The following is a 22,497-nucleotide window of genomic DNA, read 5'->3' on the forward strand; positions in this document are numbered from 1 at the left end:
CCGGCGAGAAGGCGACAAATCACGGCGGCGGCTCCGCAGCCCCAGCGCCTCATTTTTCTTGCTGAACTCCATAATAAGAAATCAATGGCAGCCGCTGCTCTCCTGATGCATCTCCCCCGGGACAGGCAGCGGCACAAACAACCCCCCCCCCCTCCAACTCTTGGGTCCCCCCTCTCCGGGGCTCTGGCAGGGCAGGTCCCTTCCCGCTCCCCCCCCCCCAAAATGCTCCCCACTTCCCGCACCCCGGCAGCCCCCCACGCTGTCGCAGGGGGCCAGGCTGATTCCCACCCGTGGGCGCAGAGCCCCTGAGCGCCCTGGCCGGGGGCACCGGCAGGTCCCCCCTCATCCTGCTGCAGCCTCCGAGGTGACTGCGGGGACTGGGGGGACCCCAAATGGGTCCCCGCGATGTCATCGGGGGGGGGGGGGCCCAAACCCATCCCGGAGCAGGGCGCAGCAGGAAGGCAGCGGGCAGGCTCTTTGCCCAGACCCGACTTCACCAAAAGGATGGGGCGGGGGGGGGGGGGGGGATGGGAGTGGGATGGACCCAGGCGTCCTGGGGGCGCAGATTTTGGGGGGGGGGGGGGGGGGGGGGCACGGAGCTGCCCGTCACGCGGCAGCTCCAGCAGCTGCAGAAGGGCCTGGGCTGGGGAGAGCCGCTCCAATTAGCTGTAATCGCGCTTCCCCGCGGTGCCTGACACCGAAAAACCTACATAATTACCAGCAGCGACAGGGAAGGCAGGACCAGGCGCTCGTGCTTAATTGAGTGTTTACAGCCCTGTGAGGGGGGGGGGGGGGGGGGGGCGGCCAATAACAGCTCTACAGAAAAGCAACATCCCCCCCCCCACCCCCCCCAGCCCAGCCAGAGAAGACACGGAGGGAGGGGGGAGGACAGCCCCATCCCTTTGCAGCAGGGTTTGCTCTGCCCTCCCCCTGCCCCCCCCGGTCCCTGTCCCCAGGTAGACAGGACAGGTAGCCCCCGCCACCACCAGCAGCCCTTGAGCTCCTGATTGACTTGCAAATGCAGCCGCAGGAGCTGGAGGTCTCGCTCCTGTCAGCTGGGCTGAAATCCCCGAGGCCAGCTGGGGTGGGGGGTGTCACCCTGTCCAGACGTGTCCCAGAGGTGGGAATGGGGCAGGGGGACGCAGCTGCCAGGTCCTCCTGCCGGGGTGGCAGAAAGGATCCCGGGGGGATGGCCAGGTTTTGGGGCTGGAAGGGTCACACCAAGGAGGAGTGACCTCTGAAGAAGTGACAGGCGCCAGACCCCATCCCGCGGCCAACACCAACCTGCCCCCCCGCTGTGCCACCCCAGCCCTGGCGGACAAAGCTCCTGCCCGGCTGTTTGCTTCTCGTTAATTTTTCATGAGCGTGATGATAATTCTGCTCAGCGCGTCGCCACGGACCCCATAACAATGAGCCACGGTGCCACCCCTGGGCCAAGCAGCACCAGCCTCGGGAGACAGCCGGGGCCAGAGGTCTCCAAAGGGGGCACGGCCGGGGCTCTCCCCACGGCGCCCGTTCCCTCGTGGGCCCCCACCTCCAGAATAACAATGTGCTCCTGCACGTCCTCCTGCACGGCGGGGGGGGGGGGGAGCACGCACACGGGGCAATGCACGCGGGCACACACATGCTGACACGCGTGGCAGGACGCACAGGAGAGGGACACGCAGAGAGGTGTGGAAATACACAGTGGGATGGGATGGGATGGGATGGGATGGGATGGGATGGGATGGGATGGGGCAACCGGGTCTGAAAATTGCCGTTTTTCTGCAACCTGCAACTGGGGGCCACCTGGGAGATGGAGGGAGGGGAGCGGGGCGCACCGACATCCCCCTGCCACCTCGGAAGGGTGCTTGGGCAGAACCCAGGCGTCCGAGCCCAGTCCTCGCCAGTAGCCCCGTGGCTGTCTGGCATCACTGCCCCATGGCACGGTGCTGAGCAAGGGACCCCAAAGTAGGGCTCGGGAGGGCGAGGAGGGGGGGCAGATAGCTTTCTGCCATTCCCAGTCCTGCCCCCCTCCCCGGATGTCTGCCGCTTTCTGATGTGCCCAACTAGAATCACTAATTCCAATAAACCCAGGCTAGATTAATTTTCATTTCCCCATGCAAATCAGTGCTAATTAGGATGGATTTAGTTCACATCACAGGGGCTGTGGGGACAGACGCTGCACACGGTCATCGCTCCCCAGTCAGGCTTTAGGGGGTTTCATCCTCGGTTAATGATTTGGGAGGGTGGCCCCCACAGTCTGGAGGTCAGAAGCCAGGGAGGGGGCAGCAGGGACTGGTACCTCTGACCACGCTCAGCCCCCACACAGGATCCCTGTGCTGGTCAGCATCCCCCCCCCCATCAGAGCCACATCTGCCCCTCTCAGGCCTCCCCCAAAGAGCTTATCTCTGCCCCCAATTAACGCCCGTGTGGGATGTTACTGGACCACAGCAGTAACGAGCAAAGCTGATGGGGCAAACACGGGTGCAGGGGGAAGAGGGGGATCTTACCACCCAGGGGCTCGGGCCCGTCGGGGGCTGGAGCAATGACGGTTTGCAGGGCTCAGAGCAAGGAGGCAGCGACAGGCGGTGACAGGGGGTCCCTGGAGGCCCTTCTTCACCAGCAGCCTTTTAAATGCAGATGGAGGGTTGGTCTGGATCCGGGGCTGCCTTGTGCTGAGGGACCAGCGATGTCCCAGCGCTGCCCCGGCTGGGAGAGGCCAGCGGCACCCGGCAGGATGCCACCATCCCCGGACGCCTGGGGTCTGCCCTACTCTGCAGTGGGGCAGGTGACAGCACGCTCCCCCCCCCCCCGGCTCTTTCAGATTCTCCCTGTGCCGCCTGCCTTGCCAAATATTTAACTAATTAACGCTGGCCGCAGGCTCCTGTTTACGCAGCTTGTTGTGGAGCCAAGAAGGACTCCTGGCTGCCTCAGCGCAGAGACCGTACAAACTGCAAACGGGACCCCCAGGCACAAAGCTCACCCCCCCCACACCCCCCCACCCCAGAAGAGCAGGGGCTCCTGGGCTGTCCCCGCTGCTGCCTGTGAGACACAGCTGAGTCCCCCCCCTCCGGCACCCTGTGCACAGCCCTGCTCCCCCCATGCCCAGCCCACAGCTGAGACCACCCTTGTCCCACCCCAGCACCAAACATCTCCCCGGCACCCTGGGCACATGCTTGCCCCTGGGAGAGCCCCCCCCCCCCCCCCCATGCCTCTGTGGGTGGGACAGTCACCAGCACCGTCCCCTGTGCCACACACTCCCCCCCTGACTGCAGCCCCCTTCGCCCCTTGCTCTGCTGCCCCCAGGAGCCTGCCTTTCCGGGTGCCTCTCACTTCCACCTCACAGCCCAAGGACCCCCAAACTCCTCTGCACCCCCCCCACCCCCCCCAAGCATCCCTGAGCGACACCATCCCTCCTCTGCAGCACCAGAGAGGCTGGGGCAAGCCTGGAGCAGCAGCGGGAGGGGGGCATTGCCCAGCTGCACCCCACTCCCCCCCCCCCCCCCTTTGCTCCCTTTGCTGGAGGAGTGGGGTGTTCACAGTGCTGGAAAGTCAGGAGCCCCTTACACCAATCGCGGGGGGGTGGTGTGTGTGTGTGGGGGGGGTGGTGTGTGTGTGTGAAGGCAACGCAAACGGCCCCAGTGCGGATCCCTGTCTCCAAGGGGTGCAGCCTGGACGTGGGGACAGCCGCGGATGCCAAAGGCTGGTCCCAGCGGCTGGCTGTCCCTCGGCGGGTGTCACAGCTCCCAGCCCCCCCACCCCGGGCTGTGCCTGGGGACAGAGAGAAGATGGGGGCCGAGCCAAGGGCTGTGCCCTGCCGTAGGGGACCGCGCAGCATGGCTCGGGGTCCAGGCTGTCTGTGCGGCCAGAGCTAGTGTGACAAACAGCCAGAGGCAGTGCCTGCCTCTTGCCCTCATTAAATCCCCCCTAACGAGCTGAGCGTTGAGCCCTGGGGCCCGGCTGGACTCGGAGCTGGTCATTACTGCTGACAAGGACCTGTCAAAGCCGGAGATGTATGTGACACCCCCCCCCCATGCACAGCACAGCCAGTGGGGCCACACTGAGGGGGCCACCACAGAGCTGGGGACATCTACCCCCCCAAACCTTGCCAGCTCCCCTCGGCCCCTTCCCTCCGAATCAAGCAGGAAGATAAGTGTAAGTGTGCCCCCCCCCCCGCCAGGTCCCGGTGCAGGAATGCCCCCCCCCTCCTTGCCCACGCTGCCGCCAGGGGATGGGGCAAGAGTCGAGGCACAGGGAGATGTGTGGGGACCCTGGGGCTCCCCCAGCAGCACCGCGGGGACCAAAGGGAGACTGGGGGAGGGAAGGAGGGAAGGAGGGAAGGGAGGAAGGAGGGAGGGAAGGGAAGGGAGGGAGGAAGGGAGGAAGGGAGGAAGTGGGGAAGGGAGGAAGGGAGGAAGGGAGGAAGTGGGGAAGGGAGGAAGGAAGGGAGGAAGGGAGGGAGGAAGGGAGGAAGGAAGGGGTGCAAGGAGGAGGCCCAGGCAGCCCCAAGGGGAGAGGCACTGGGCCAGGAGGGGGGACAGCGATGATGGGGCGCTGATCCAGGGTGCAAGGAACTCTAGACCAGAGGGCAGGGCTGTGGGGCAGGATTGCTGCCGAGCCTGGATCTCCCCCTCCAAGCTCCTCTCCCAGGACCTGCCTGGAGCAGGAGAGATGGAGAGGGATGATGAGCACAGATGACGAGCGCAGCCCCCCCCCCCCCTTGCTGCTTGAATCCCCAAGCAGAGCTACTCCTTCCCGGGAGCACCCTGGCACAGATAAGGAGCCCCGGTGATCCCCAGGGCACGTTTAATCTGGGACAGGACAGTTATTGGATAAATACCATGAATATGTAAATTGCATTTATGCTGATTTATGGCTGGGGGGGCAGGTGGGAAGGGGAGGCAGTTTAGTTTAGTTTAATGCATTTATTTCCCTGCCTCAAGATGGAGAACAATCTCCGAGCACTGCATCTGCCAAGCCACAGGAGATGATTCAGGCAGGGCCACGCAAACGGGAGCACCCCGAGGCCAAACTGGATGCGAGGGACCCCCCCCCCGTGGGGACAAGAGGTGGGCAGGCCACGGGGTGCAGCACCCAGACACCTCCACCTCCTGCCTCACTCCCTGGGGCTTATCGTCCTCAAAAGGGGTGCACAGGAGGCAGGTGCCCCCCCCCCATCCCCTCCATGCCAGGGCTGCTCTCCTGGGATGATGCACGGATCCGGCACAAGACCAGCGGTATTTCAATTAATTTCTGGGTCTTGCAAAGACTCCTGACCTTTCATGAGATGCAGAGAAAAATTGAGGTGATTAATCTGGCAGGTCGGGGTGGCTTCTCCACCCTGACATTACATGTTACATGGGGTGGGTGGCAGACCCCCTTGGCACAAACCAGCTGCAGAGCGCTCAGCGGTGAGATGCTGAGCGTCCCCACGCCAGCGGAGTCACAGCCCGCTCTGGCTGGGTCACAGCCAGGCTGTGGACACCGGGAACGGGAAAAAAACACGAGCAAGGCCAAACCATGGCTCAGCAGCCACACGCTGGGGCGGGGGGGGGGGGGGGGAGCACACACCCCCAGTGCCCACACACCTGTGCTCACACCAGGAGAGCCTGCGGCAAGCGGCAGACACAGCCACCACGCACCCCCCCCCCCCCATCCTTCCCCACGCGGGAACTCTCAGCCCATTGACTCCCCCCCACCTCTGCTTGCCCCTCACTTGCCATAAAGCTGCACCCCCCCGGGAAAGGAGGGGGACAGCAGGGGACTGGGCTGCACCGGCCAGAGGGGCTGCAACAAGCACCTGGGCACGTGGTGGAGCTGGGGGGGAGGGGGGGGCAGGAATTCACCTCTTAATTTCCTATTAACTGCTGATCAATCCAATTAGATCCTGCATGTAATGAAGGCCATCTGCTTGGTAGGGCTGGGGCCCCAGCACCCCCTCCCCATCCCCATCCCCCTCCCCATCCCCATCCCCATCCCAAAGCATGTGCAGCTGATGGAGAAGTCTGTGCGCGCTGGCAGGGAAGGGGTCTGGGGATGGGAAGCTGAAGAAAGGGGTTTTACCCAATTTTCCAGATGACTCTAATTAAGTTGTTCTCTTCAGCTGTTAAATTAGCCGGAGCCCTCCCCCCTTTCCCTGGGTGGTTCCCCCCCTCCCTGTCCCTACTTCTCAGATGCAGCAAATCAGCTGCCAGCAAACCCCCCCCCCGCCGGGCTCTGCAAATAAATAAATAGACAGTCCCAGTAAAATTAACCATATGAGGAGCTGCAAATGAGGTGGAAAATTTTAATGGTTCGGCATTTAAAAGCCGTCTGACAGGAGGTGAGGATGTGAGTGAGCAGGGAGGAACCAGTCCTGGGAGCTGCGTATCGCCCCCAGGCCCCTCGCCCCCCAATTTCCATTATTCTCTGCTGCCCTGGAGCAGCGCATCTCCCAGCTGGTGCTTGAGGTGCTGGGGCTGGGGAGGACCCCCCCCCCCCCCAGTGTGGAGACCCGTCATCTCCTGCCCCCCCCCGTGTCCCCCGCTCGGCAGCAGCCTCTGGGACACCTCTAGGGCCAGAGGACCTCGCACGCCCGAGCCCTTCGCGGTGCCAGCAGGACCTGGCAGCGGTTCATCGGGGCCAAGTGGGTCGGGTCCGGCAGATGGCTGGGGCCGAGGGCCATGAAGTCGCCGGTCAGCCGGCGGCGAGCCCCCGGGGGAACGGATCCAGGGACGGACGGTGCCTCCTTCCCCGCTCCATCACCAGGAGCTGCTCCTGGGCACCGGCAGCCCCCGAGACAGCCCACTCGGCCGAAGGTGGGAGGCAGAGCCCCTCCGGAGCCGCGGGGGAAGCCGAGCACCCCCGTGCCCCCAACCGGCGTCTCTCCCGCCACCCCACGGCTCCAGCGCAGCTCCTGCTGCGGCCGGGGAGGGATGGAGGGAGAGATGGAGGGAGGGGAGGGATGGAGGGAGAGATGGAGGGAAGGGATGGAGGGGAAAGATGGAGGGAAGGGATGGAGGGGAGGGATGGAGGGAGAGATGGAGGGAAGGGATGGAGGGATGGAGGGAGAGGAGGGATGGAGGGGAGGGATGGAGGGAGAGATGGAAGGAGAGATGGAGGGAAGGGATGGAGGGGAGGGATGGAGGGAGAGATGGAGGGAAGGGATGGAGGGAGGGAGGGGAGGGATGGAGGGACGGATTGGAGGGTTGGAGGGAGGGATAGAGGGAGAGGAGGGATGGAGGGAGGGATGGGGGGGGGGGGGGGAGCAGCTGGGCCAGCACTGGGGGGCAGGGGGAGCACGGGCACCCCCTTCCCGCGCCCCGGCCGGTGGTGGCCCCGGGGCAGCCCTGGTGCCGGGGCGGGGCCGTGGGACCGGCGGGCGCCCCCAGCCCCGGGAGGGGGCCGTCAGCACCGCGACGGGGTCAGAGCCCGGGGGGGGCCGGGCTCGGGGCGGGGGTTGGGGGGCGCTTCGCCCTGGAGTCCCCCCCGTCCCCTCCCCGCTCACAGCGAGGGCGGAGGCGGCGGCGGGTGACAGGGACGGGGCCGTCCGCCAGGGGGCGCCACGGCGGCTCATTTGCATATCTTTGCATACGGCGGCGCCGCACCGTGCGTCAACGGCGCCCCCGCCCGGCGGCCGCGGGCACAGCGAGGCCGGTACCGGGAGCCTCGCGGCTCCGCCCGCCCCGGCCCGGCGGGTCCCACGGCGATGGCGGCCTCGCTGCGGCCCCGCGGCTGCTGTCGCCAAGGCGACCGGCGGCGCGCGCGCGCGCTACCGGCCCCCGTCGCCGCGGTAACCGCCCCGCGGCCCCGCTTCCGGCCCGTCGCCCCGGTTACCGCCGACGTCACGATTCCCCGACGTCACGGGCGGCCCGCGCAGCCGCCCCCGCCGGCCCCCCGTTTCCCCCCCCCCCCCCCCCCCCTTACCCCGGGCCCGGACCCCCCGAGGAGGCGGCGGGGCCGCCATGGGGCGGGCGCTCCCGGCCGCGCCCCCCTCCCCGGGCACCTGTTCCTGGCTCGGTGCTCGCCCCCCGCGTCCCAAGGACTCGTCCTGTCCCCGCGCCCCGTCACCTGTCGCCCGCGGCCCCTATTCGGGCCCCGTGGGGCGCCGCGCCAGCGCTCGGCCTTCCCCCCCCCCCCCGCCCCGGGTATCGGAACGGGGGAACGGGGCCGGTCCTGCCCCCTTCCCCTCGCGCCGCCCAGGCCCGGGGCTGCTCAGGCCGCAGGCGGGGTCCCGGTGCCGCGTTGGACGGGGGAGTCGGGGACGGGGGACGGGGGGACACGGACCGTACAGGGACACACACAACCCCCCCCCCCCCCGCCGCCTCCAGGCCCCGTCCGCAGCAGCTGGGCCCCCGGCAGCCCCGCCGTGACCCCCCGACCCCCCCCAGGAAACGCAAACCGGGGGGAGCACGGGGCTGGGAGCAGACATGTATTGCCCAAACACGGGAGTTACACAGCCCGGGGCAGGATCGCGCTGACACCCCCCCCCCAAGGCTCCCGCCACCTCGGGCGGGGGGCGCTGGGTGGCCCCCGAAAGGATCCTGGGGGTGCCCCCTCCCTGCACCCAGCGTCTCTGAAGGCACCAAAAACCCCACGGGGGAAACGGCCCAAGGGGCACCTTCCCACACCCCCAGCCCGGCAGAGACGGTCCCCACTGGAGACCCCATCGCCACAGGCATCAGGGAGGGGGGCGCCTGCTGTCCCCCCCTCCCCAGCCCCGTCCCTGCTCAGCTCCGGGAGCTCCCTGCAGCCAGGATCCATCCGTCCCCCTGGCTGGGGGGGCCCTGGGATGCTGCCCCCGCTCAGATCTCCTGCAGGAAGTCCACGGGGAAGAGCCCCACTTTGCGGCCGGTGTAGACTTTCACGTAACCGTTCACTTCCTCCCCCTTCTGCACCACGATCTGGGGGGCGAAAGGGGTGCGGGTGAGACTCCCGGGGCCCCACAGAGCCAGGGGAAGGCGGCAACCCCCAGGCTGGGCAGAGGGGGACTCGTCCGGGGGGTGGGCGGTGAGGGGACGCTGTCGCAGGCAGGGCAGAGCATGGCCGGGGGGTGCCATGGGGCAGTCGTGGGGTGCCATGGGGCAGTCGGGGGGTGGGGGCCCGCAGGGAGGCTGGGGCAGAGATGCAGGTGCGGGGGCCGGAGGACCACGGGCTGGGACCGCAGGGTCCCATCTCACCTGATCCTTCTTGAGCGTGATCTGCCCGATCTCCCGGTTGCCCACAAAGGAGCGTGTCACCTTGTGCACCCGCTCTCCTGCCCGCACCCGGATGATGAAGTTTGGAGGGAAGTAGCCGATTTTCTCACCGATCTTTCCCTGGAAGAAGTCAGTGAATGAACGGGTGCGAGGTGGGGGTCGGAGCCAATTTGTTTGACCTCCAGATTCCCCCGTGACAACCCCCGCAAGGTTGGGGGTTGGCGTGAAGACGCAGCAGATTTAGGGGTTTGTGCCCTCCGTCGAGTGCGATTTGCGCCCCCAGCCGACCTCTCCCTTTGCTTTAAGCTCTGCACCTTTCCCCTCTCTGCTTGTAGGACACCGGCCTTACCCGCCACCACTCCTCGTTGGAGTCATCGACCACCGTGATCTTCTCCCCTGGCCTGCAAGGGAAGGAAGGGCTCAGTGTGAGGGGGAGCAGGGACCCCCCTGCCATGGGAGACCCTGAGGTTGGGCAAGAAAAATCTCCCTTCCCACAGCACCAGCTCCTAGAGCCCTGTGTCGGGGCGGGGGGGGGGGGTTGAGGAATGCCCCCAGCCTGCGGGCTCAGGGACAGAGAGGTCCTGTATGTGAGCAGCTCAGCCTCAAGCCTGGGGTGCAAGAAATCAGTGGAACCACATCCAGAGAAACCCCAGCAGCCTTGGAAATACTGGGAACTTACGGGAAATCAAGGTCATCTTTCTCCAGGGCTTTGAAGCGATAAAGTGCCACAAAATAGTGAGACTGCATGTAGCCGCCACGCATCCCTGGCTGTGGCTTCTTGTTCTGGGGGAGGAGGGAAAGAGGGGTTTGGAACCCCAGCGAGGGTGAGGAGAGCCCTGGGGAGCCCAGCAGGAACATCCCTGCAGCCTCTGTCCACGCTGCTCCAAGGCCGGGGACCTTTTTGGGTGTAGGGTGAGGATGACGGCTACCTTGTCATCTGTTGGGCTCTTCTCAGTCTTCTTGTCCCCTTCAGAGGTGCCTGGAAATGGGAGGAGGGCGGTGACATCTCTCCTGGTGCTGCTTCCCTGCCCCGGGACCAGCATCCACCCAAGGATCTCCAGGTCAACGAGGGGAAGCAGAGCATGTCCCAGGGTAGAGACCTGAGCTGAAGACTCCCTTTTGCAGGGTGAAACTCTGCCCTGGTGAGGCCACATCTGGAGTACAGTGTCCAGTTCTGGGCTCCCCAGTTCAAGGACAGGGAGCTACTGGAACTACAGGGAACTACTGAAAAGAATCCAGTCGAGGCTACGCAGACGATCAAGGGAATGGAGCACGTCTCTTGTGAGGAAAGGCTGAGAGACCTGGGGCTGTTCAGCCTGGAGAAGGCTGAGAGGGGATCTCATCAATGCTCCTCAAAATCTAGAGGGCGGGGGGCAAGAGGATGGGGTGAAGCTCTTCTCAGCGGTGCCTGGAGACAGGACAAGGGGCAACGGGCACAAACTGGAACACGGGAAGTTCCATCTGAACACGGGGAAAAACTTTCCTGTGAGGGTGGCGGAGCCCTGGAAGAGGCTGCCCGGAGAGGTGGTGGGGTCTCCCGCTCTGGAGAGATTCCAAACCCTCCTGGATGCATCCAACCTGCTGTGGGTGACCCTGCTCTGGCCGGGGGTTGGACTAAATGATCCCCAGAGGTCCCTTCAACCCCTCCAGTTCTGTGATTCTGTGAAACCCACCCCAGTGGACCCCCCAAGTACAGTCTCCCCATCAGGCTCCCTCCCTGCCCCACGCTGGTGGCTGGAGCTCAGCCCCCCCTGCTCCCTGGCCCTTGCGTGAAGCCATCCCTGCCGCGGTCGCAGCACTCACCGCCCTCGGTTTTGCCCCCTTCTGGCTTCGTGGCCTCTGGTTCCTCATCCATCATAGCGGCCAAAGGCTACAAGGCAGAGAGCTGTCAGGGGGTGCAGAGTGGGCAGAGAGGTGGGGGTGGCAATGGGGGTGCAGGGCTGCTTGACAGGACCGTCGGGCATTTGGAGCGACAGGCCAACCCTGCACTCACGTTTTTCTTGTCATCCTGCCCTTTCTTGCGCTCTTTGTTGGCCATAATGACGCCCGTCCGCAGGGTCTCGAACACAGGGTCGCTCCTGTTGGCTGCTGCCGGGGCACAGGGACAGCGAGAGGGGTTCAGCTACAGGACACGAAAAGATGGGGCGCCCTGGCCTGGGGACGGTACTCACAGAGCAGATCCTTGACGCAGGCGTATTGCTGGTCACTGTAGAGGGGGGAGCTGTATGCCCGGCGAAACCCTGGGGGCTGGAAGGAAAAGAGGAGGTCAGAGCATCCACCGCCACCCAGACCCATGGGCTCTCCTGTGGGTGTTGAAGGGAGAGTGGGTGGACCCCCCCTTCCCAGGACAGGGGTTAAGAGGGGTTTCTCTCCCTCAGAGCCAGGAGGGGAGGGGGGGGGGTGATGGCACCTGGGTCGTGCCCACAGGGACCTGCCGTGGTCCTTCCCCGTGAGGATGTGCCCCAAAGCCCAGGGCCAGAGGGAACACTCACGATTTTGCCGAAGCAGCGCTGCATCTCCACGTAGGACTGGCAGTGGTGGTGGATGTTGGTTTTGCAGTTCTTGCACCTCAGGCCAAATTTGTTGTTGACTGGTGATGGCGGGGGGGGGGCAGGGAGGGAGGCAGAGGGGTGGAAAGGAGAGGGCAATGTGACACTGCAGCCGCGGGGACGGCTGGGCTGGAGCCCTCGCCAGCCTCGGTCCCCAGCCCTCGCCCTTACCATGGACCCCAGCCCCAGCCCCCTCAGGACTCACGGACAATCATGCGGGCGCAAACATCACAGAACTTGGGCTTTTTGAAGTAATGATCTTTGAACTTGTGGGGTTTGTCATTGACAAGTTTCTGGGGCTCAGGAGGGGGCTCAGGCTCCTCCTCCTCTTCCTCCTCTTCCTCCTCCTCGTAGATGTAGTAGATGGGTCCCCCCGAGGGGCTGACCAGTTCCCCATTGGGCTGCGGCTCTGGTGCCGTCTCCTCCTTGGGCTTTCGCTGGAAAAGTTGCTTCAGCTTCTGTAGCTGCTGGGGCAGGAGAGGATGCATTGCCCGTGGCAGGCGTGTGGGGTGATGCAGGCAGGCAGCCCAGCTCCCTGCCCCTTTGCTCTGACCTAGAGACTCCTTCTTCCCCAAGTGGAAGAAGGAATGTCCCCAGGGGGAAGAAGGACGTCCCCAGACGTCCTGGGGCAGAAATGCTGTGAGGACGGGGGGGTCTTCTCCTGGCCCTCAGGAGGTCCCCCCAAAAGGAGAAACTGACTCTTGAGCACCACGTGGATGTGGGCGCCCCAGGGAAAAGCCAAGCTGGGAAACGGCCACCCAGTGCCCTGCTGGATCAGTAGCCCACTGGGCACCCCTGGCCCCACAGAGATTCCTGGGGCTGAGGCCGAGACAATGCTGGAAACGTGGCTTCCCCCCACCCACCCAAGCTGCCCTGTGGGTACCCACTTACCCGGCTCTTGGGTTTCCCACCTGAAGCAGGTGACGCTGGTGGCTCTGGCACTTCCTTCTCTGTCATGCTACAAGGGGAAAAGAGACACGTCACGTTGGCTGGGGCTGTTCCCACTGCGGGTGCCCAGTCGGGGCAGGACAGCCAGACCTTCCTGGATGGGAAGCATCTCCTGAGCCAGTGGCCTCTCTCTGCCCCAGCAGCACCATCTCCTGCCGCTCAGCAAGGGCTAGTTCTGCTGCGGGCGAGTCCCGGGGAACCCACCGGGCCCCGCTGCACCGGCTGGAGAACCGCAGGCACCCGGCCCAGCTTGCCCAGCGCTGCTGATGGGTTGGTGGATGTGGTGCCAAGTGCTGTGAGCCAGACCCTGGGCTACCTGCATGTGTCCATCTCTGTCTAGACATCTCCATGTCACGATTAAACTGCAAATGGTGCTACTCTTGCCCCCTAAAACAAGCACGTTGTCTGGTGTCACCGCACAGTCCTGCTTTCTTCTCCGTAGAAGCCCCGTGCTACCACTGGGGGCGGGATCTGCTCCTGCATCCCCCAAAACATGCCCAATTCCGCCACTGACTGTTAACCATCCCCGTGGTCCTTCTACCCAATCATCATTGGGTTTGGTGATACCTCACACGAGGCCTCCCCGCTGCCCCCATGGAAATCCACCAGGATGACCATCGGAGAGACAGTGATGGCAGCTAGGGGGTCCTGGGACAAGGGGGAGCTGCAGAAGCAAAGAGCCCTGGGGTCCTGCCGCAACGTGGGTGGAAGAGGGGCCCATGGGGCTTGGTGGCCACGAGGAGGGGGAGCCGCACACGGAGACACACTTACGCTGTGCTTGGAGCTCTCGTCCTGCGATGAAAAACCCCACGAAGGATGGCAGACGTCGGGGCCCTGTTGGCTGCTGAGCCCCCAGCCCTCCGGTGCCGGGTACGCAGGGAGGGGGGCAGCCACCCCAGTCCCGTGGAGAGCAGGAGTGACAGGGCAGAGGGGAACCGACAGCTGAGCGCTGGCGGAGGCTGACGCCGAGAAATTGGAGCCCATGCGTGAGCTGGGAGGAGAGGAGCCACTGGCTATTTGCGTTAGCGGGTTGCTGGGCGTCACAGAGGCCCACCCACCCCCTGGCATGGGGCCGCAGCAGAGCTGGGGCACACCGAGTGCTCCAGCCTCCATGGCTCCTTCGCTCTCGCCTTTGAGGCCCCTGCAGCTGGGAGAGGAGGAGAGCGGCAGCGGTGGGGTCTCTCATGGGGCAACTCTCACGGCTGCCCCGAACCCTCCGGCAGCAAATCCTGCTGGTCTGCTCTCCATCGAGACAGAGACCTGCCACGAGAGGAGAGAGCTGGGGATGCTGTTGCTATCACAGAATCATAGAATGGTTTGGATCGGAAGGGACCTTAAGGATCATCTAGTTCCACCCCCCACCTCCCCGGTTGTCACCTCACCCTGAGGAGGGAGCACAGACAGCCCCTAGCACTGGTACTGGCAGAGAACGGGAAAGCAGCGTTAAAGTGATGGACAAGTTTTCTTTTTATATTTAAAAACAACCCCCCAAATAAAACAAAACCAAAAATACCCCCCAAATAATAATCAGATTAAATAAAATGTGCAGTGAACATACCAATCAACACCTCTATGTGCAGTTCAACACAGTGCTTAACAAAACAATATACACAGGGTAGGGTGGGCGGGCACGGGCATCACTCCAAAAATAATAATAATAATAATAATAAAAAAAAAATCAATTTCTTGTCTCTTAATTATGTCCATATAAATATATCCAGGAAGGAGGGCGAGAGGAAGGGAGGGCAGAAAGGAAGAGAGAAGGCAGAGGGAAGTGCCCGCAGTCCAGTGTGCTCTGTGCCCATGCGTGAGCCCTACTGTGAGCTGGCACGTTCCAGCACCCGCAAGTCGTAGTTCTTTTTGGCGACACGCAGCTTGAAGCGGCTGAGGGAGTTGTTGAGGCGGAGGGAGGCATTTTGGGCAGCCAGCGGGCTGGGGAACACGGCCACGATGGTGTATAAGGCAGCAAGGTCACTGTGCCTGCCGTTCTCCGGAGTCCCATTGTTGTCCCCGCCGCCCCCATCTCCGCGGCGCCCCTGAGTCTCTTTGAGCCACTGGATTTTGGCACCAGCCATGGCGAGCTGGGTGAAGAGCTTGTCAGCCTCTGTCCGCGTGATGCCCTCGGGCAGGTCTGTCACCTCCAGCACTCGGCCCAGCACTGCAGTGGAAAGACAACATATGTCAGCAGCGGGTTCTTGGGTGGCACCAGCACAGCGAGGGCTGATGTGTGGCTCCTCACCAGTCAGTCTCTGGCCTCGGAGAAGTCACCTGTATTTTGCCCGTGAAAGCAGCACTTTGCTAAGCTGCCCCTACATTAGGAATATATTTTTTTAAGCCAGTCACTTTTTTCCCCTCAACCCACCGCTACCATTCTGGTCCTTACAGGGCCCCATCCTGGTCCCCAGATGGCCTGCGTCAAGAGGGGACTGGTATTTCCCATTTGCCCAGGGCTCCAGCAACACCAGCTCCTCCTTCCTTCCTTTGGCTGGGCTTGGCTTTTCAGTTTGGGCTTTCCCGGGTGCTCTGCCCCATCTTCCTACCCCGGTCCTCGGGTACCAGACCGGGAGCCGACCCAACTCTCCTGCCCTCTGTCCCCAGAAGGGAGAAGGACGGGCTGCACCCAGGGAGGATGTTGACACGTGGGGATCCTGGTGCTTCACCCACGGGGAGGATCCCCTCTGTGCCCAGGCCGGTGTCACGCCAACCTCTTCGCCTCTGCTCTGTGGTACCCAAACATTTCTGCTGCCTCCTGGCTCCAGCCCCGGCTTTTGGGCTTAGCGAGGGCTGGCTGAATGGATTCTTTGCTAATATTAACGCGGCACGTAACGAACATGCCAGCCGCAGGGACGGGGGCAGCTCTCCGGCAAGCAGCTCTTAAAGGGCCCCCTGCAACCAGCTCCTGTTGGTGGCGGTGACATGGGGGACAAGTCTGAAGCCTCCGGAGAAGCCAGTGAAGACCATCTCCCTTCCAGGCTGTCTGGCTCATGCCCAACTAGCAAGTCTTGTATTGCTGCGCAGAGAAGCCAGACGTGTGCTTCTCCTTCCCTCCCCGATGACCAAGTGGGGACCCCCCAGGGTGAAGAACAAGGAGTCCCTTTTCCTTTTGGGAGAAATGATCCACTGGGGATTTCAGCCCTCGCAGCCACACCTGGAAGATCCCAAAGTTCTTTACAAAGTTGAGGGCTCTGCAGCTCCTGGCCCCACTGAGAAATGGAAGCACGAGAGGGAAGGGTCACTTGGGAAAGCAAATGGTGGGAAAAAGATCTCAGGGGTCTGGACGCTTTCTGCTGACAAAGAGGAATAAAATCCCAGGAGTTCTGCCAGCCCCACCTGCCCCATCATTTTGACCCTCTCAGAGGCAGGAATAGGGCCCCGGTGTCCTTGTGCTCATCACTGACTCTCCAACAACTTCTCCCTGCTCTTCCTCAAAAGCTTTGCTTGGTCTCCTGAGCAACGCACCCCCCCACCTCCCGATGGGCTGGTCCTGCGCCCCCCAAACCAGTCCTCAGGCGGGCTGGGGGGGTGTTTGTGTGAGGGGGGAGGCAGCGGCAGGAACTGCTCTCCACAACCCACCCTAGCGACGGGTTCTAGGGGATGCTGGTGTGGGCAGAGGTGGCACCGGGAGCCTCTGCCAATGCCGGCTATGCCCTTGCAGCAGGGACTAGTCAGAGGGCAAAAAGGGGGAACCGCTTGAGGAGGGTCACTTGCCTACATCACTTGTCCCAAGGTCAGTGGATGCTGACTTGAGGGCCTGTCTCTTGCTCCGGTTTCCATGTTTCATTCCAGTCTGCCCCTTAAATTAAAAAAAATGATAGCATGTCACCCGAGGAGACGCTGCGGCCTCACACGGTGCCCACAGAACACCCTGGGAGTGGGGGAAAAACCCAGACTTGACTAGGCCAAGTCTGTGAAAGGGAATGAAGAACCTTGCACCCCCTGGCACTTTTGAGGTGACACCACGCTTGGGTAAGTTAGATGAGATCAAGGCACAGCCTTGATGGTTAGAGGCCACTGACAGAACTTGGGGCTGACACTGCCTCTGGGCAAAACTGGGAGAAGAATGAAATTTTAACCCGGTGCCAGGCTCTAGGGAAATCCATTTACGATGGCAGCTCTGCTGAATGGCTGGAGAGTGTGGGGCTGGCAGCAGGTCCCTACTCAAGGGGTGTCCAAGCACGAGGCAGGGGGTAAGACTCACTTGTTAACCACTACTGGGTCCTGCCCAGAGAGGGGTGGTCTTGCTTTGCTCCCAGGAGATTGAGAGGGTGAGTGGGTGGGGGTTTGGCCCAATTTTACCTGGTGTGCATTGTAGTTGGGCTGGTTGTGGAGCAGCGGTGGGGGACAGATAGACAGATTATACTGCAGCGGCTGGCCCAGCAAGGAGTAGCGGCCATCACCTGCCAAAAGGAAGCAAATGTTTGTAGGGGTCTGAAGAAATCACAGGAGAGACCCAGCCCTGTGCTGTCCCCGCTCCTTCCCCTTACCTTGTGCTGGGCCCATGGGCCGGGGGAACTGCGTGAGGACGGGGAGGGGGCTCAGCCCCGTGCAGACACTGTTGAGGCTGGTGACAGGAGACGGCGTCGGGGACTGGGTGGGGGATGTGATGGGACTGTTCAGCTGGGTGCTGGCCTGGGGAGGCGGGAGAGCGTTAAGACAGACCCAGCGCTTGTCACCAGTCCCGCACCCATCTCACTGCCCTGAGATAAGCCCACCCCCCATCTCCCAGCCCGTCCAGACAGCAATGGGTGCTGGGGTCCCCTCTCTCCCACCAGGCTACTCCCAAAAGACAAGCTGCCTCCTTGCCAGTCCTCTCCGTACCTGAGCGTTGGTGTCTGGGTTGTACAGGTCTCCTGGCTTCTGCCCCCGCTGGTCCAGGCTGTAGTACTTACAGTGGCTCCACTGCACCACAGGGGGATTCTGGGGGGTCTGGGGGCCATTGGGTACATTCAGCTGCATCACAACCACGCCAGGGCCTGATGGAGACACCCCTGCGGAGAGACAAGAGCAGCAGGATTTTCCAGGCTCTATGCCCTGCTGCTGCTTGCTGCAGGACAAGAGGTAGCCTGTCTGTGCAGCTGCACTCTTCCCTACAACACTGGACCCTCTCCTCTGCCACTCCTGCCTGCCCGGGGGGGCTGAAAAAAGGCCCCACCAAGACCCGGTTGGGATCCCTCTCTGATATCACAGCTTACATCAGAGTGATGACTTTTAACACAGGACAAATGCGAGCAGAGGGGACAAGTTGAAGGCAACTTGGATGACCTCTCTGAGCATCCCAGCAAACCTTTTGGCAATGGATCTAACCACAGAGCTGGGCGCGGAGCTCGAGTATCCTGGTTCCAGCTCTTGCACCAATTCCCCGGGTCCCAGCTCACTTCCCTGCAGCTGGGATGGGATGCAGGAATCCCCATGCTCCTCTCATCCGCGGTGTCCCCCTGATCCCATGAGCTGCCCTGGTGACGCTAAGCCGCAGTGCCAGCAGAGGGAGTCCACAGCCCACGGCAGCTCCCTCTACCTTCTCCTACCCGGCCTGCCCACCGTGGCAAGAAAATGCCAGGCACGGGCCAGCATCAGCCTGGGGCAAAGTCGCTGTGCCACATCCCGATAACTCTCGGTGGGCCGTGGGATGGGTAAGACTAAGGAAGCCCATTGCACAGAAGCCGCCAGACTTGGCTCTGAATTGGCAGCTCTACAGCCCCTACAAAACCTGATCCAACCCTGAGCAGTGGCCCCTCTTACCTGAATACTGCTGCTGCATCTGTGGCGGGCTGCAGGGTGATGGGGACTGCGGCATCTGATACTGTTCAGAGCCAGGTGGCTGAAGGAACCCCACCGAAGGGCTGTGAAGAAGAGAGGGGATGGGTGAGGGGATGGGGAGAAACAGCCTGCCCATCTCTGCGGGCAACCACCAGCTCCCTCAGCACTTGAGATGGCTGGAGACACGGCTGCCTCTGGAGCAGCACAGGAAGCACCACACGCTGCAGGACAGCCGCGTCCAGGCAGCACTGACAATGGGAGTGAGGACCGGGCAAGCTTAAGAGATCACAGAACTGTAGGGGTTGAAGGGACCTCAATCCAAGAGAGATATCGAGGTGCTGGAGCGGGTGCAGAGGAGGGCAACGAAGCTGGGGAAGGGCCTGGAGAATAAATCGTACGAAGAACGATTGAGGGAGCTGGGACTGTTTAGTTTGAGGAAGAGGAGGCTGAGGGGTGACCTCATCACTCTCTACAGCTACTTGAAAGGACACTGTAGAGAGGTTGGTGCTGGTCTCTTCTCACAAGCAAATAGCGATAGAACAAGAGGGAATGGCTTCAAGCTGCACCAGGGTGGGTTTAGACTGGGCGTTAGGAAGGAATTCCTCACAGGAAGAGTGATCAGACACTGGAACGGGCTGCCCAGGGAGGGGGTCGAGTCACCATCCCTGGATGAGTTTAAGATTCGCTTAGATGTGGTGTTGGGGGATATGGTGTAGGGGAGAACTTTGTAGAGTAGGGTAGATGGTTGGACTCGATGATCCCAAGGGTCTTTTCCAACCTGGATGATTCTATGATTCTATGACCTCTGGAGATCATTTAGTCCAACCCCCGGCCAGAGCAGGGTCACCCACAGCAGGTTGGATGCATCCAGGAGGGTTTGGAATCTCTCCAGAGCAGGAGACCCCACACCCTCTCCGGGCAGCCTCTTCCAGGGCTCTGCCACCCTCACAGGAAAGAAGTTTTTCCGCATGTTCAGACGGAACTTCCCGTGTTCCAGTTTGTGCCCGTTGCCCCTTGTCCTGTCTCCAGGCACCGCTGAGAAGAGCCTCACCCCATCCTCTTGCCACCCACCCTTTAGACATTTATAAGCACTGATGAAGATGAAGACCCTCTCAGTCTTCTATTCTCCAAGCTGAACAGCCCCAGGTCCCTCAGCCTTCTTCTCACCCAACCCTGGTGCCCAGCCACCTCCCCTGCCTGCAGGAGGATGCTACTCCCTTTCAGCAGGGCAGCAGGACCCCTTCCTCCCCAAGGCAGGGAAGAGACACAGAAGCTTTACCTGGTGCCGTTCTGCTGGGCAGTTGGGATGACGCTGTAGTAGATGGGCACTCCTCCAGCCTGAAGCCCACCCTGAACAGACTGACTGGCTGGTACAAGTACTGGCTGCTGGAAGGGCTGCTGGACCACACTCTGGGACTCATTGGCCACAGGAACCTGCGCAGAGAGGAAAGAAGCAACCCTATGGAATGACAGGAATGAGCAGGAACAGGGAGAACTGGCTCCAGAGACCCCAGCAAGGTCCATACAAGGTAGAAGAGATGCCAGATGTCCACCGCAGCCCAGAGCAATCTTGCCCAGGCAAAGGCAGCCCCTCCAAGCTCTTCGGTGAACACAATGGTGAAGAGACCGGCTGCACTCAGTCGTCCTCCTCAAGACATGTCCTACACAGATTCAGGACATGCTCTCCCCCAAGCTGGCAAGCACGCACCATCTTCTCAAGGCGAGTAAGTCTCCATCTTTGGCTCCATCACTCTGGCACAGGAACAGGGCACTTCCTGCAAGGCCTGCACAGCCGGGGCTCCCTCCCCCAGCAGCCCCCGATTGCAGATCAACTGATGCCTACCTGGTACGAAGGCAGTGGACTGTACTGGACCATCAGGCCTTGCATCTGGCTCCCCATACTGCTCCTCTGGCTGCTGAGAAGGCCAGGGGGCTGCGCCTGCTGCACCCCCATCACACTCTGCATCTGGCCCCCCATGCTGTTCCTCTGGCTGTTGAGGAGACCGGGGGGCTGTGCTTGCTGCACTCCCATCACACCTTGGTATGTTTGCTGCTGGTTGGACATCATTGACTGTAAACCTGTCAGAACAGGGTTTAAATGGAGCGGCTTCCCAGGTCGCCATAGGAAACAGCCCGAGACTTGACATACGAGGGCTCAAATCCTGCTTTGCCCCCATCTCTCGGTAAAGAGTGAGAAAAGGGCTTCCCTTGCGGCAGATCTAAAAAGACCCGAAGGAAGCTCCTGGCTTTACATCCACCTTGCAGCACCTCAGTGCATGCCACATGCCGAGAGAGGAGGAAAGGACTAAAGCAGCCTTTGCAGCCCGGCCACATTCCAACTTTCCCTTGCACAATCAAGAGGCACCCTACGGTCAGCAAGTCCAGCAAAGAGCGGGAGACAGGGAAGAGCAGCCTGGCCCCAGACAGCGCGTGGGAGATCCTTAAGAGCCAACAAGAGCGGCAGGAAAGGGAAACATGCCCCCCTCCCCACTCCTGCACCCCCTTACCAGGCTGCTGGGACTGCTGGGGGAGCTGCTGAGTGCGCTGGGAGCTGTAGGCCACTGGGTGACTGAGAGATCGGTATTGCTGGCTGGAGTTCGGGTACTGCCCGGGAGGGTAGTAAGAAACCTGAATCTATCAGAATCAAGAAAACACGGTGATGAGAACACAAGAGGGAGTGGGACCAAGAAAGCTGGTCCCCCGGGACCAGTTTTCTCTCTCACCTGGCCTGGCTTCTGCCGAAGGAAACCAACCAGGGCTTTGGCTTTGGCTCTGGCCAGATGATACTCCTCAGGGAACCGCAGCCCCTTCCCGCTCCTCCCAGCCTCCACATCCAAGCATTTCCCAGCACAGTAGTGCAAGAGCACAGTAGGCACAATTCTCATCACAGCACAGGGGGACAATCCTAGAGGTCATAATGCCCTGCAGGACCCCAAAGAGAGCTTAAGAGGTGTCAGCCCTGAATCTGGTCACTGTCCCTTCCCCCAACAATATAAGTTGGGAATGGGCAGAAGGGTCCCCAGGTAGGTGCCTCATGAGCTCAGAGGGGTAAGGGGCAGAATCATAGAATGGTTTGGGTTGGAAGGGACCTTAAAGATCATCTAGTTCCAACTCCCCTGCCCTGGGCAGGGACACCTCCCACCAGACCAGGTTGCTCCAAGCCCCGTCCAACCTGGCCTTGAACCCCTCCAGGGATGGGGCAGCCACAGCTTCTCTGGGCAACCTGGGCCAGGCTCTCACCACCCTCACAGCAAAGAAGTTCTTCCCCAGATCTCAGCTCAACCTCCCCTCTTTCAGTTTAAAACTGTCCTGCCTCATCCTACTGCTCTGCTCCCTGATCAAGAGTCCCTCCCCATTTCTCCTGTAGGCCCCCCTTAGGGACTGGAAGGTGAAGGCCCCAGCGAGGAGCTCATCCTGTGCCTCCCAAGGGTCCGTGCCGACCCAGAGCTTGGACCCCTGTGTATTGATCCATCACAAAGGAGCAGCAGAAAAAGAGGGGACCCGCTCTCAAGGAATTGTTCTCGGACTGCTCCCCAGCAGCCCCTTTGCCTGACAGCTCTGGGCTGAGAGACTTGGTCCCCTCCGGGCTCACGCGTGTCCTTACTTGCTGGGGAGGCTGAATGTAGCCCTGGGGCTGCAGCACCTGCTGCGTGGGGGCCGTGTGCCCTGAGGCGGAGTAGCTGGAGGTGGAAATGGGCTGCCCAGGGGTTGCCATGATGAATCCCGTTTGCTGAGGATGCTGGGAGATGAGGGATGACTGGAACATGGCCGAGGAAGGATCCGGTGCTTCTGTAGAGCCCTGTCGGCTGAGGCTGATCTGCCCAAAGGGGTTGCTGAGTTCATCGGCCTGCATTGTGGAGAAGTGGGAAGGATGGAGGAGGACAGCATATAGGACAACAACACGTAGGACATCGCTCTGCTGAGTAGATCGCAGACCCCTTCTCCCTACTCTGTGTGGAGGAGCTCGCCCAAGAAACGTTCCCAGAAATGAGCCACAGACCAAGAGCATTCTGCAGGACAAGGGCTGGGGGCATGCGAGCTGCTGGGGGGGCCCAAATGCTTAGCGGACGCTGGTGACATGCGGG

At 62.1% G+C, this 22,497-nt stretch overlaps 2 protein-coding genes across 14 annotated transcripts in view; both read right to left on the reverse strand.

The window, feature by feature from the left end:
* Window positions 1-8,377: 8,377 nt before the first annotated feature.
* On the reverse strand, window positions 8,378-13,438 carry STAC3 (SH3 and cysteine rich domain 3). 2 transcript variants are annotated; one of them, XM_074164877.1, is made up of 12 exons: window positions 13,427-13,438; window positions 12,599-12,665; window positions 11,913-12,171; window positions 11,651-11,748; window positions 11,330-11,405; window positions 11,152-11,243; window positions 10,962-11,028; window positions 10,088-10,137; window positions 9,838-9,941; window positions 9,508-9,559; window positions 9,141-9,278; window positions 8,378-8,864 (listed from the first exon to the last, which is right to left on the reverse strand). In XM_074164877.1, the coding sequence occupies exons 2-12, from the start codon at window positions 12,662-12,664 to the stop codon at window positions 8,766-8,768; spliced, it is 1,101 nt and encodes a 366-aa protein (XP_074020978.1). In that variant the 5' UTR covers window position 12,665; window positions 13,427-13,438; the 3' UTR covers window positions 8,378-8,765. The 2 variants fall into 2 exon arrangements, with proteins under 2 accessions (XP_074020978.1, XP_074020977.1); XM_074164876.1 differs by lacking the exon at window positions 13,427-13,438 and having other exon boundaries at window positions 11,152-11,246; window positions 12,599-12,664.
* R3HDM2 (R3H domain containing 2) overlaps window positions 13,433-22,497 on the reverse strand; it is a 29,431-nt gene continuing 20,366 nt past the window's right edge. For all 12 annotated transcript variants that reach the window (XM_074164872.1, XM_074164875.1, XM_074164871.1 and 9 more), the window contains 11 exons: window positions 22,017-22,259; window positions 20,920-21,046; window positions 20,430-20,491; window positions 20,256-20,351; window positions 19,692-19,846; window positions 18,395-18,495; window positions 17,474-17,643; window positions 17,140-17,284; window positions 16,952-17,052; window positions 16,364-16,448; window positions 13,433-14,813 (listed from right to left, as the gene is read on the reverse strand). In XM_074164872.1, coding sequence (XP_074020973.1) covers window positions 14,470-14,813; window positions 16,364-16,448; window positions 16,952-17,052; window positions 17,140-17,284; window positions 17,474-17,643; window positions 18,395-18,495; window positions 19,692-19,846; window positions 20,256-20,351; window positions 20,430-20,491; window positions 20,920-21,046; window positions 22,017-22,259 — 1,629 coding nt within the window. In that variant the 3' untranslated portion in view covers window positions 13,433-14,469. The remainder of the gene's footprint in view (window positions 14,814-16,363; window positions 16,449-16,951; window positions 17,053-17,139; window positions 17,285-17,473; window positions 17,644-18,394; window positions 18,496-19,691; window positions 19,847-20,255; window positions 20,352-20,429; window positions 20,492-20,919; window positions 21,047-22,016; window positions 22,260-22,497) is intronic.

Source organism: Numenius arquata, chromosome 29, assembly GCF_964106895.1.
Source record: "Numenius arquata chromosome 29, bNumArq3.hap1.1, whole genome shotgun sequence".
NCBI lineage: Eukaryota > Metazoa > Chordata > Aves > Charadriiformes > Scolopacidae > Numenius > Numenius arquata.

What these genes read in the sequence shown, in the direction of transcription:
- STAC3 (XM_074164876.1), bottom strand. Translation starts at nt 12,664, where the DNA reads ATGACAGAGAAGGAAGTGCCAGAGCCACCAGCGTCACCTGCTTCAGGT. An exon ending in TTGCGCCCGCATGATTGTCC is followed by an intron (nt 11,749 to 11,912) that starts GTGAGTCCTGAG and finishes CGCCATCACCAG; the next exon opens with TCAACAACAAATTTGGCCTG. An exon ending in AGAGCCCAACAGATGACAAG is followed by an intron (nt 9,942 to 10,087) that starts GTAGCCGTCATC and finishes CTCCTCCCCCAG; the next exon opens with AACAAGAAGCCACAGCCAGG.